We start from the raw sequence: 14,543 nt of genomic DNA on the forward strand, positions 1-14,543 counted from the left end.
GTCAGGTGAAGGGTGGCACCTACAGATCTGAGGGATGTTGACCCTGTTCCAGTCATCCCTGACACATTTGCACCAAAGTCAAGATGGCGAAAGCGTGCAAGGGCTGATACCACCCAAGTACCAGCTGAACGACCCGTTCCCCCTGTGCAGCAACCAGCAGAATCAATACCAGATTCCTGTTACGGATCCATCAGCAGACCAAATGGCGGCTGCAATGATTAATCATCTAAAAGATTCATGTGTTCAACTTACCGTCAACAGAGAACCAGTACCGGTAACAACAAACTTTCTGGCGAATTATCTAACAGATGGGCTTTCACATGAGAACACTGGGAGAAGGGACTTACACAATGCAGAACCAATACAAATTGCAGAAAGTCAACCAAATCCATGTATTGGCACCACCACCAGTAACTGATCCTGATGTGTTAGCTTACACAGGTCAAGACGCAGTTGAAGGTCTATCACATGCTTTAGGCATTGACAATTCTGCAATGGGTAAAACAGCTACATATATTTTAAAGAACACTTTACCTCTAGGTTTTAATGTAGATGAAAAAATAAGGAGAGACATTTGGTCAATTTAACCAAAACACTATGTTGAAAAATTAAACACCAGTGAGGCCCGACAAGTTGTTAAATTTTCTGACACAGTTCAGAGCCCTGGTGAAACAGACTTAGATCAAGGATGGGCTTAGCGGAAAAAACGAAAAACCACTCGCTTCAATGATAAGCAAAAGACATTTCTAGATGAGAGGTTTAAACAGGTAACCGTAACAGGAAACAAAGCTGATCCTACTGAAGTCGCTAATGAAATGAGACATAAAAACTAGCAAACGGAGACAGAATGTTTGAAATTAGTGAATTCCTTTCTTTGCAACAAATATATAGCTACTTTTCTAGGACATTCTGGAATTTATAAAGCAGTTCAGATCAGGATCAACTAGCAGCAGCTCAGTTTGAATAAAATCTTACAAATTTAAATACTTCAGTCTTGTGCAACCAATGAAGGGCATACAAAACAGATATAAATTTTGTAGATTTATTTCCTACATAATTTTGACAAACCTTTCTTTATGATTTGAAATCTAAATAAGCGTATAAAAATATACATGACTAACTTTCTTTAGATATTACCATTTGATTTGGAATGTTTGTTGTTAAAAGGTAAAGAAAAGAATACTTCAAATCTTTGCTGAAAAAAATCAAATATTTCAAAGAAAAGAAAAAAATTCTCAGTATTTGGTGCATAAGACAGCAACCATTTGATTTTTCTGGAGGGGGCGATGGATTTTTTTCTGGACAAACTTTTTTGTAGCCTTCGGCGAAGAACATTTTTTTTTTTTTTGGCGACGAAGTAGAAAACAATTTTTTTCTTTCAATGTTAGCATTACATATATATAGTGGCAGCTGAGAGTGAAACCAAACTTTTTTTCTCAGGGTCAAAAACAAATTATTTTTTTCTCCAAAAACTTCCATTGCGCCCCCCCCCCCCCTCTTCCCTAGAAAATGAAATGGTTGCTGCCTAAAGAGTTGAGAATTCTTTAAATAGGCTTTTAAGAAAGTTTCAAAGTTGCAAATATATGAACAAGTTATTAATTCCCAAATTATATGTAAATTTGTTTATATACATCTAAGACCATTTATTATTTCCTATGTTGTCATTTGACACGACTTTCGTCTGTCATTTGTCCGCTTACCTTTTTATATTTTGCCATCTTTTTATGAAACCTTTAAGTACACAAAATGAAATCCACAAGGCTACATTAATTTTTTTTCTTCCAACTATTTATTTTTTTCTGGAAAGGGGGTGGGGTCAGGAAGATTGCCATTGTTATATTATTGTTCGTTTCTGTGTGTGTTGCATTTTAATGTTGTGTCGTTTGTTGTTTATCCCAAATTCATGTATTTGGTTTAGATGTTATATTGGTTATTCTCGTGGGATTTTGTCCGATGCTTGGTCCGTTTCTGTGTGTGTTGCGTTTCGGTGTTGTGTCGTTGTTCTCTTATATTTAATGCGTTTCCCTCTGTTTTAGTTTGTTACCCCGATTTTGTTTTTTGTCCATGGATTTATGAGTTTTTAACAGCATTATACTACTGGTGCCTTTATTGAAACATGAAAGGAGATGTCCTCACTATGTCAGTATATTTTGCTAATCTTAATTGCACTTAAATTTCCCTTCTATCTGTATAAACTTAAATTTGACAACACTTCATATACACCATACGTTTTAATTGGTCCTTTAAGTATCTGCACTAAAGAGAGAAGGTGGAGAGAGGGGACTTTTAGTTATCCAAAACTAATCAAGGCATTTAAGAAAACAAGCAAATGTTAATAGAAAGAAAAAGTTATTCATTTAATGATTATTGTGATATAAGATTGTTTTTTTTTTCTTGAAAAAATTGTGGTTTTTAAGGAAAAGCATACACGAAAGTTTGTATTGTGTACGTTGGTGGTAAAACAAGTTCTCCTCAGAAGAGCAGATATATGTTTGTCTTGTTTTTTCTATGTAATACTGTTATTTTTTAAATAATGCTAATTAAATATGACACATTTTCACGAAAATAAGACATATTTTAGCTTACAACTTTTATATCCTACAATATAAAAAAAATATCAATGCATGAAATTTTATACTAATGTCCTTGAATTTTATTTTTTTTAAATTGCTTTCATTCATTCTAATTGCATACTGTTTTTAGCTACATAAGTTCCACAAAATAATAGTTTTGTATGTCAATCCTTACTGTAATTAAAGACAATAAATGGAGTATGAGAGATTAAATTTGACTGAATTTTCTCACATTTCATGAAAATTCAATTTTTTCAAATTTTTGTAAAAAAAAATCAGTAAATTTACTCATTCTAATTTTTTTTCATATAATTGTTAAATATCTTAATTTTTACTGGGTTATTAACAATGTGACTGGAAAAATCGCGAAATGATTAATTTTTATTTTTGAAAATGGGTTATTTTTGGAATTTGGAGGTTCTTTTTACTTGTATGCAAAATTCACTGAATAATTTCCCATTTATAGCTTTCCATATTTCTTGTTGTTTTGGCATATTTCAGCAGACCTTATCTTATCTTTGCATTTGCAAACAGTATATTAATATTTCAGATCAATAAAATATGATAATTTCATCACAAAAATACTAGTTTTTTACTTTTTGACCATTTCTAAGCAAGTTTAAAAGGCAAAATTTAAGACCATGCGTAACCATAGCAAGCAACCACATTGAATTTGTTCAAATTTTTTTTTTGTATGTTTAAGTTAAGACCAATATATAAAACAAAAATAACTTAAATCTGAAAATATGAGTGGCCACCATATTCTTTATCCTTTGATGCTTACAGAGAATGTCTCTTAAATGATGATATAGAGTTCCATGCACATTTGAAATGATCATAGAGAACCTGAACCAATTACCATTTTGGCATCAATGAGTATTAAGGCAAACACATTATTACCGAGTATGTTGAGAAGATGGAAATGGCGATCCTCCTTTGAAATGAACAGATCAGTGGTGCTTAAATGTCGGTCACTTCGTTGTCCAACGTACAAACAAGATTATCCACTTACATGTGTACTTTTGTTAAAAATAAGTTAAAAAGAAATACACAATTAAAATGGTGATATTCAGATGTTTTTGTGCCACAACAATAGCAGGTGTCAAATGAATCTTTCATTGGGTTTCGGGGGGAAAAAATTGTCGGTTTAAATGCCACTAGTTTGAATGTGTACTAATTATCAAAAGTTTTCCTTGATTTTTATTTACCTTGCTCATGCGACCCTCTCCGAGTTGAGAGTACTTTGTAATGTCCAAATTATGACCGAACGAAAAATGCGTACTTCAAAATCCCCGAATTGGATACCTCTCTTGGCATGGGGTTGGAGAGAATGAAGGACAGAAAGTCTCAGGACAAAGAGTCACAATTTAGTTTTGAAATTAAAGATACTACCGACAACGACAAATCTGTTCATATTTAGCCCTTTTTCTCGAAATGTCTTCTACTGGTAGGTTGAATACCAAAACTAATGACAAACGCGATGATTTGAATTTTCCTATAATTAACTTTTCATTTCTGTGTAGCAACATCCCAGCGGCACCAGCATATGGAGTATATGTGTCTCAATTGGTACGTTACTCTAGCGCTAGATCAAAGTACGTTGATTTTGTTAAACGAGGAATACTGCTCAAAAGTTGTTATATAAACCAATCAAATTAAGGTCATCATCAAGAAATTTTACGGTCGCCATCATGAGCTGAGTGCCCAAGATGACAAAAGTGTGTCAGAAATTATATCTGATATTCTCCCTCAGTTGTAAGAGCCTTCCATCATTACCGAACTGAACAAAGAAATAACACAACGGGTGCCGTATACGGTGCAAGAAATGCGTACCCTTACTGAACTCCTGTTTTCACTCCCGGTTTTAGTGGAGTTCGTGTTGTTTCTTAATTATTATTAATAACTGGTGATGTAAAAAATAACTGTTGATGTAAATGTTCTTTTGTTTAGCGAGTCTTTGTTAGCTCCTTGGTTTTGATTGTTATTTTTTTTTTATTATTTTTCTATGAAAAAAAAAAAATATTTAAGAATATTTATATTTTGTTTTTTCCTTATCATATTATATTTGAAGCAACTTTGTATTGAAATTTATTATATGAATATCAATAATCAAGTAATTGTTATGAAAACAAAATGTCAAAGTGGCTTGGTACTTATATGGCTTCATTGTGCCAACAAAACACCTTTGAATGATTAAATTTAATTGAACTTTTCCTTTTAAAGGCTTAAGTTTCGTCCCCGAGGGCATCACCAGCCCAGTAGTCAGCACTGAGGTGTTGACATGAATATCAATTATACGGTAATTTGTTTAAATTTTTTAAAAATTTCCTCTACAAAACTAATAATTTTTCGAAAAACTAAGGATGTTCTTATCCCAGGATTAGATTACCTTACCGGTATTTGGCACAACGTTTTGGATTTATGAGTACTAAATGCTCTTCGTCTTTGTATTTATTTGACTTTTAACTATTTTGAACTGAGCGTCACTGATGCGCACTAAATTATTATCCTGGTACATTTGATAACCATAATGCACAATTTCCTTAACTTAAAATGAAGATATGTCATAAAAAGAAAATATTGGGACTGGTTTTTTATAAAAAAGATTATTACGTTTTTGTGCAATGCCTGTACAATTTTTTTTAATTTGGTCTAATGACGAAGATATCACATTTAGGACGATAACCAATAACCAGTTCGACAAAGTAAAGGCATGGGCTAAGTGAGCTAAAAGCTAAAGCTAAACACAGCCACCGCAAATGAAATTCTAGAGCTTGGTTTCACAGCATGGAGGCTGTTGCGTTGATAGAGAAGGAAGATTTGGACAATTCGAGCATTCCTATTGGACAACGAAAGTTATTATTGCAAGCAGTGGCAAAAACGTTCAAGAAAGATGGCGGCGCCCATGAACATCTAAACAATAGCGGAATACAAACAAACACAGAGGATGCTTACGTTAATGCTGTGTTGCATTAGCTTACCGGACAGCAAACATAATATATACATTTTTCCGGCTTATATGATGGACGTCAAAACCAGAACATTGCGGACAATTCGAATAAAAGTGATGTTGATAAAGATTTTCTTTTGCAAGGCATAAAAGATGGGTTCAACATTGTCCAAGACAATTTGGCTTCATCAAACATTTCACCTTTGAGCAAATCCTACAAGCTTTTATATAAAAAAGCTCAACAGATTTTAATTGAAATTGAAAATTATGAATTTGCTAAGTCCACACCTAAAATTATTAGCCCCTTTTTTTTATTATTCCAAAATGTGACTTGGGGGGTAAGGATAATTCACGAATGCAGCAGACCACTTGGATCTGCTGTAAATGATTTGTCAAATATTAGTCAACACATTATTTGTGAATGTTTGTCCAATAAAAATTGTGACTCTCTGTCCGTTTATCGTTGGAGACTACCGGTCTGCGGAAGACAACGAATGACAAAAATATTTTTAACCATTCACCTGTATGTCACATTTTAGGACCGCGCGTCAATAATTACATCCAACACTAACCAACCTAATTCGTGCCTTATTCACCATCCAAACTATATTTCTTCTTGTACTTGCTTGACCTTTAAATCTAAACCATTTATTAATTAAATTGTGTTATAATCGTAATAAACATCACGGAGCAATAACCTTTTATCAAATATAATCAACTTTGACGTTAGTTGACAAAAATATTTTTGGACTGACAATTGCATTGAGTTTAACATATATCTCTGTTTATGAAATGTAGGTAAATTTGTGATATGTTTAAACGCACATTTAATTTAATTTAAAAAATAATAATTTATTGTGTACCTAAATCATATTATACAGAGACTCCTTCATGAAATGAATTATGGAATCCCGCACGTGAGCAGTAACATCCGTTTCGTCATTACAAATTTCCTTGACACATTGTGTAGAGAGAGAACAGTACATTTATTTTAAATTGTCTGTATAGACAACAGCACTGGAGGAACTTTGAATGGATTGATCGGACAAATAGGACTCACGTAATCAACTTGATGTCAGAACAGGCAATTAAAAAGTTTTCCAAGATTCTATGTACAGAATGTATAAATGAAGGCCAGTTCGACCCTTGTTAATGTCATGTCCATTTTGGGAACAGTGATTCCATCTGCTGACATTCAATTCCAGGTTTCTGGAAGACACATGGTGTTTACATTGGATACACTGAGATTTAGCATTGGTTGTGTTTCCATGGCATTGTATGATTTAATGTTCTGTGTACTTAAGGTTCATCATAAGGAATTGAAAAATATGGCCGTGTTTATACCTCAAAAATTACTATGAGTACAGACAAACTGGTACATCCAGGAAAGTTAAAAGGCATGGCATGAACTAGATATATAAAATTTATATGAAGTCTACGTTTCAGAAAATTAAAAACTTACCTGCATTTTGAGGTGCATTTTTTTCCAGTTTGCAGAAGATAGCAAAATAAACAAACACCCGAATTTCATTTGATACGGTCCACTCAGTTACACAGTTTAAACCTGTTAAATCACCTATTGTTTACAGGTGTCTATTGTCCATCTATTGTCCATTTAAATCAATACTACTCACAACATTGATAATATGAGGGGAGCTTCTCAATCGTTTTCACTACTTAGTAAATTTTTGCACCTTCTGCAGGAACGAAAAAAAAATGGATAGCAAAATCTAGAAAAGTTTATAATTTTCTAAAACATAAAATGCATTTAATATTTATATATCTAGTTCCTGCCATCCCTTAAAACTGTTGCCGGTGTATAGGTTAGTCTGTACTCAGAGTAAAATTTGGGGTGGAAATACGGCCATTTTAGCCAAAAGGTTATGATGAACCTTAATGGACATAAATTTTAAACATGATCTGCTAGATTGTTAAACTGCTCAGCGAGGTTATTGATTCGTTAATTAGACCTTAGATTAATTCGCTGTTGTCTGTGGTGTAGACCTAAAAAATTAACAGTTCATATAAATATCAAGTATTCTAAAATGTTCAATAAATATGTAATAAATTTTTACCACGAATACAAAAAAATATACATCAAATACCAACGTTTCCTTGAATTGATAACGGTCTTCATGACAGTCTTTTCATCAAAATTGAATATTGATATTCTGCTATATGTTGTTAATTTGTTCTTGTCATGTACAACACTAACTACGTCACTGGATGTGACGCGATTAACTGTATATTTGCACTTAATAAATTAGATTGACGAGATGATTTAAACCCTGTCTTAGTTGTGCATATTTATGTTCATCATTGTCTTCGATTTACTTTCTTATTTCTTAGTTGCTGTCTTTTTAAACTGAACGAAATTTCTGACTATAATAAGAAACTTGAAACGTGATAAATTTAACATTAAAATTCTTTTAAGAATAATTAGTTATTAAAAAAATAAATTGCACCTCAGAGTGTGTCGGTACTATGTAGGGGGCCCGGGGGGGGGGGGGAATTTTTCATTTTAGCTTCTTTATAATCATTAATCAAGCTAAAAGTTTACACATTTTAGATCTTTAAAATGGCAAATTATGTTCTGATATTCCACGCTACTGCATTTCGAATACATTTCATCTACTCCATATTCCGGTTCAATGGTTTCAACACATCTGGCATTTGTATATGAGGAAGAGGTAAAGGGTTCTATAGGATCATTCAAACTAGCCTGACAACTTGTAATGGCTGAAAAGGAATTAAAACAATCAACAGCACACAAAGCAGTTTAGAAAACCAAAATCTGAGCAACACACACAACCTAATGTTATATTATGCAACACTCATTTATCATCTGCTTTCTTATTACGTTATCCCCCCAAGGGTGACTGGGGAATAGAAATATGGTCACTTGGTCTTCTCCCGACCGGCAGTAAAACGCTTGCCGAAGTGGGGCGTCCGTTTGGCTGTGCGGGATGTATCAAGTTCGCAGTCACGTCCGGTCAGAAGGGGGACGTTAAATCCGATGCCTCGTGTAAAGAGAGTGCCACGCTCTTTGCACGTTAAGAACCCTTGCGACAACTCTTTGAGGGGTCCGTAGGTGGCCTGTTGCAAGGCAAAATTTATGTCCCTATCCAATATACCCTCATTTTCCAGTGGCAGTCCAAATTTCCCCGACCATCGTCCTAGATGGCCTTTATTACAACAACCTACCTATTGTATTTTTTGTTAACTTGTTCTCGTCCTGAATATGCATGAAATATTTGCCACTGGACGTTAAGCAACCAACAATCAATCAATCAATCTTATTACGTTAGGACGTTAAGCAATATCACAATAGAAGGAACAATCTGAAATATCAAAGCTTAGTTGGATGCCTGGTAATTCTGCACTCAAAAAATCGTTATCAACAAACATATCATTGTTTATCAGCTTTGATTTAACATGTGGAAGGCTTATCAATAATTTTAATTACTAGTATTTCAACCTGAGCAGATGGTGTTGCATTGAACTGCAGATCTATATTTTGAAAATATGTGTAATTTAGTTTAATTTTACCTCTAATTGTGTTATTTCCTTATTTGGTGATAGCTTTCACCTTCATGATGGAAACCTTTTAAATTCATCACACCACCCTTGTTTCCACGTATTTGTTGATAGGTGTCACCTTCATGATGGAAACTGTTTAAATACATCAGACAACCCTTGTTTCCACGTATTTGTTGATAGGTGTCACCTTCATGATGGAAACCGCTTAAATCCATCAGACCACCCTTGTTTCCACGTATTTGGTGATAGGTGTCACCTTCATGATGGAAACTGTTTAAATCGATAAGACAACCCTTGTTTCAACGTATTTGGTGATAGGTGTCACCTTCATGATGGAAACCGTTTAAATCGATAAGACCACCCTTGTTTCAACGTATTTGGTGATAGGTGTCACCTTCATGATGGAAACTGTTTAAATCGATAAGACAAACCTTGTTTCAACGTATTTGGTGATAGGTGTCACCTTCATGATGGAAACCGTTTATATCCATCAGACGTATATTTTCTATGCGTTTTTTGTTTTATTCCGTTCATTTTTCTTACTCAGCTCAGGTATGAACTACATCCATCTTTTTTATTATCAGTCTCATCTCCACTATTGCTTGGCAAAAATGTACCTTTCATGTCCCTTCTAAAAGCTAACATTGTCTTGCAATCCCTTGACAGTGAAACAAAACTTTCACCATTCAAACTCACTGTTACGAAAACAACATGGAGTCAGAGAATCTCAAAGTAAGAAAGCTTTGATACCCCATTTGGTCTTTTAAGTATTGTTTGATGCCTAATCTTCCTATAAAATGAACGATACCTATCAATATATACATTTTGAGCAGGATAATATTCCCTTTCAAACTTTTTCTTGTAAATAATTAAGATAAATGGTAAAGTTTTATTCAACCGGTCTGATAAATCGGCCAAGTCATCGTCACAAAAATGTGATTATCTACTTATTTTGAACATATCGACGATACTAAAATGTTTTAGAAAATCCTTGCAGAAAGCTTGGAAATAGCTGTGCGGGATTTACAAGTCAGCAGCTACGGCCAGAATAAGGATGTTAAATCCAATGCCGCGAGAGTGCAACGCTCTCCCACTTAAATAAGCCTTGCAAGTTATTGTTCATAACACAATGTGATTATCTAAGATAACTTTTTTCTCCAATTTATCTAATAGTATTTCATTTGATGTCATTTTATCTTTATTATAGACTAATATATAGCTACTAATTTGCATTTTTTTTTTAAACTAGAAAAAATATTAAAAACAAATATAATATTGGATAAAAAATCCTTTCTTTGTTCCTTTCATTCATTAGTTAATTTCACAATGTCATTATTGCATCTTGCATGTCCTAGATAATTAGTATGTTGTGTCTAGCCTATGAACACAAAATGGAGCAACAAACACCCTTTTATAACACTATTTATTTATCTTGTACTCAATATTATTTAGCCTTATAAGACCATCTATTAAAACAGATCAATCAACAAAATCCATAATATCAAATGGTTAAGAATGAAATATTGTCCCTCTTTCGTCTAGAATTATGCCTGTATTACTTTCAAGCTTCTGTAGGTGATCATGTGATATTTCTAACAATGTGAGGATTACCTCGGTTTTATTCACAATCATTCCAGGTAATGACAATCTCATTATTTCCGCAGGATTAAAAAAAAGCATGAAGATCAAGCAAATGGTCTCTAGCATGCTGACCGAGCACTCTTTTATTAAGAAATTCAATCCCATACGGTTTAAACAGAGATTTAATAACATTAACGGTACCAACTTTCCTGCACCACATGCGCATTTCGACAATACCTGTCTCTTCAGTGATGCTCGTGGCCAAAATATTTGAAATACAAAGCTTCTATAAAAGATGCAGAGCTATAATCCAAAAGGTAAAAAAGTAAAGTTGATTTACTAAATTTATTTTTAGCATTAATAAATATAATAAATTTAAAATACAAATTTATTTCAAATTGATTCAATTAAATACAATAAATAAATGCACTTTATGTACAAATATGCATACTCTCAACTCACAACACTAAACTGGAATGAAACATCTAAATTTCATTAATAATTGTTCTAAATGACCTATCCCTTCCCAAACTATCAAAATCTTTTACCCAACCCAAAATTGTTTTCCCAATTACTCTCCCTTAAATATAAATTTAACATAACTAATTTCTAAAAGGATATAATTGTCCGAATATAAAAAAAACCTCTTCTAATGATAAAAATTGAAAGTCCATGTACTCTTCTTCTAAAGGTTAAGATTAAAAAAAAAACGAATTGGCTCCATTTGCAGTAAATCTAGATTGTTGTCAATGACCACCATGTCTTCAAAGTCTACAACTTGAAGTACAGCTGGAGTTGGTGCTGGTGACAGTGCTGCTGGTGATAGTGCTGCTGGTGATAGTGCTGCTGACACTGCTGGTGATATGTCCCGATCTAATTCTTTCCTTACACAACCATATCCTGTTGGCGATACACTACCTGTATACTTACCCGTCTTCGTTGCATTCTCAGCTACTCAGCAACAGGCATATGGAGGCTTCATAGGAACACTGGACGCGGGAGGGTGGGGCCATAAATCCCTCTGCAGGACATACTTCATCCCCAATAGCAGGCAATTCCAAATGTCTACTATCTCCCATAATACAAGTAGCTGTGGTTGGTTGCTCCGATATCATTATGGTTCTTTTGTGAGCTTTTCCACCGCTTGTCTAGTAGGCGAGTCAAATAGATCAACTAGTATTTTCTAACTGGTGACAGGAGCTATAATCCAGATGCGCATTTCGACAATACCTGTCTCTTCAGTGATGCTCGTGGCCAAAATATTTGAAATCCAAAGCTTCTATATAAGACGAAGAGCTATAATCCAAAAGGTCCAAAAAGTAAAGTTGATTTACTAAATTTATTTTTAGCATTAATAAATATAATAAATTTAAAATACAAATTTATTTCAAATTGATTCAATTAAATACAATAAATATATGCACTTTATGTACAAATATGCATACTCTCAACTCACAACACTAAACTGGAATGAAACATCTAAATTTCATTAATACTTGTTCTAAATGACCTATCCCTTCCCAAACTATCAAAATCTTTTACCCAACCCAAAATTGTTTTCCTAATTACTCTCCCTTAAATATAAATTTTAACATAACAAATTTCTAAAAGGATATAATTGTCCGAATATTAAAAAAAAACTCTTCTAATGATAAAAATTGAAAGTCCATGTACTCTTCTTCTAAAGGTTAAGATTAAAAAAAAAACGAATTGGCTCCATTTGCAGTAAATCTAGATTGTTGTCAATGACCATCATGTCTTCAAAGTCTACAACTTGAAGTACAGCTGGAGTTGGTGCTGGTGACAGTGCTGCTGGTGATAGTGCTGCTGACACTGCTGGTGATATGTCCCGATCTAATTCTTTCCTTACACAACCATATCCTGTTGGCGATACACTACCTGTATACTTACCCGTCTTCGTTGCATTCTCAGCTTCTCAGCAACAGGCATATGGAGGCTTCATAGGAACACTGGAAGCGGGAGGGTGGGGACATAAATCCCTCTGCAGGACATACTTCATCCCCAATAGCAGGCAATTCCAAATGTCTACTATCTCCCATAATACAAGTAGCTGTGGTTGGTTGCTCCGATATCATTATGGTTCTTTTGTGAGCTTTTCCACCGCTTGTCTAGTAGGCGAGTCAAATAGATCAACTAGTTTTTGGAAAGTTTGCTATAGCTTGCTATTGCTGCTTTCCATAGCCATCGGCCTCAAACTTATGGTGACAGATTATCGCCATTTATTCTGATCCGAGATAATTTAGTACTATTACTAGTGTTTGAATTATGAGTCTTGGAAGGTTCTTTTAACATTTCGAGTAACTACTCATTTGACACAGCTTTAATAAAAAATAATTGAATATTCACCGACGATTCAGATGAATTTAACTTCATTTTGAAAATGAGAATCTCAACACTATTTCGCGGATCTGCCATACGATGAAGAGAAAATCACAAGAAATCTACGCCAGATTGCGTCAGTTTCATTCATGAAAATTTCATGAATTTCATGAATGAACATTTTCCGCTCTACTTTTACCTGTTTACTATGGACGTACGTAAACGTGGTAAAAGCCCGAGAGTATCGAAAAAATCGGGAATGACTGATTAAAATGCGAGAGCAAGTTGTCATTTTGACTGCCAAGCCGTCGGATAATTGACAAGTGATGATGTTTTGTTAAACAAAACACAGGTGATAGAATATAAAATACTCAATAATTATATGTCTAATGTCTCATTAAGGGACGAGTACAGGTAAATACGGTACCACCGGCTTTCATAAAAAAAATTAAAATTAAATGCATTGTTTTTATCGAAACATCGATCGAAATGATTTGATGCCAAAAATCATTTGAAAACTTTTAATTCCGTTATTTAAACACATTCCAATGTGGATATAAGGGCCTTCACTCGTTCAGCATGATAAAGTGGATCAAACTGACAGCAGAAAAACATCGACCAAACGTCAATCTTCTTCTTACATCATACCACCTCTGGTGTATTATCGCAAATTCGTATCATATAGCATCCGTATTAAAAGCAACCGAGTGTCAGCATCTACTTCTTAGAATAACATAGCTCAAGGTATGAAGACAAGTGCTGTAGAAATGATTAAGGTTCGTGAAATTATGATGATGTGTACCCTTTGACTTAAATGGCTGCATTTTCACCTCAAAATTTATATAGATTACAGACAAACATGTGCATAGCATGCCCTATTTAAATAGAAATTTAATTGCTTTGTCATCCAAACACAGAGGCAATGATTACCATCAAACGAATGGCTTACAAAAAAATTCTATGAATCTAGCGTATATAAACTTTTTATTCCTTTGTTATACTCCCACCGTATTGAGTTTTATCCTTGTTCTTCTCTGAAAGTATGTACATTCTTCCCTTACTTATGTACCTCTGTATATCCCAAAATTCGTTTCTGTTTTCTTACTTTAGTTTGCCTGAACCAAATTGTATGAAACTGATACGCAATGCTTATAACCACAATTCACAAGTCAAGTTTGAATTTAAGTTGCGTATTTTTTACCATTCTATAGCGTTTAATGCTACTTTCCAAAAAGAAAAGTTGCTGGAAATTTTAGTTTCTGTTCTCTAAGTATAGTTTGTCTTAACCAAATGTTATGAAACTTATACACAATTCTCATTACCACAAACACTGATCAAGTTTGAATTTTGGTGGATTTAGTTTTACTGCTCTAGGATTGTGCCTTGTTAAATGGAACCAGATGCTCCGCAGGGCACCGCTTTATACGACCGCAGAAGTCGAAACCTGAAGTTGAACAGTTGGGACAAGTATGGACACAACATTCAAGCTTGATACAGCTCTGAATTTGGATCGCGATCAAATTGTTGACATAACAAATAGGTTTCTGACAGAAAACAAA

The 14,543-nt window shown here is 34.0% G+C and overlaps 1 protein-coding gene across 1 annotated transcript in view; it reads left to right on the forward strand.

Moving 5' to 3' along the window:
* The first annotated feature begins 308 nt into the window (after positions 1 to 308).
* LOC134717740 (uncharacterized PE-PGRS family protein PE_PGRS54-like) overlaps positions 309 to 14,543 on the forward strand; it is a 48,340-nt gene continuing 34,105 nt past the window's right edge. The window contains exons 1-4 of the mRNA XM_063580234.1: positions 309 to 498; positions 9,648 to 9,795; positions 11,429 to 11,647; positions 12,425 to 12,628. Coding sequence (XP_063436304.1) covers positions 309 to 498; positions 9,648 to 9,795; positions 11,429 to 11,647; positions 12,425 to 12,628 — 761 coding nt within the window. The remainder of the gene's footprint in view (positions 499 to 9,647; positions 9,796 to 11,428; positions 11,648 to 12,424; positions 12,629 to 14,543) is intronic.

Source organism: Mytilus trossulus, chromosome 5, assembly GCF_036588685.1.
Source record: "Mytilus trossulus isolate FHL-02 chromosome 5, PNRI_Mtr1.1.1.hap1, whole genome shotgun sequence".
Classification (NCBI taxonomy): domain Eukaryota; kingdom Metazoa; phylum Mollusca; class Bivalvia; order Mytilida; family Mytilidae; genus Mytilus; species Mytilus trossulus.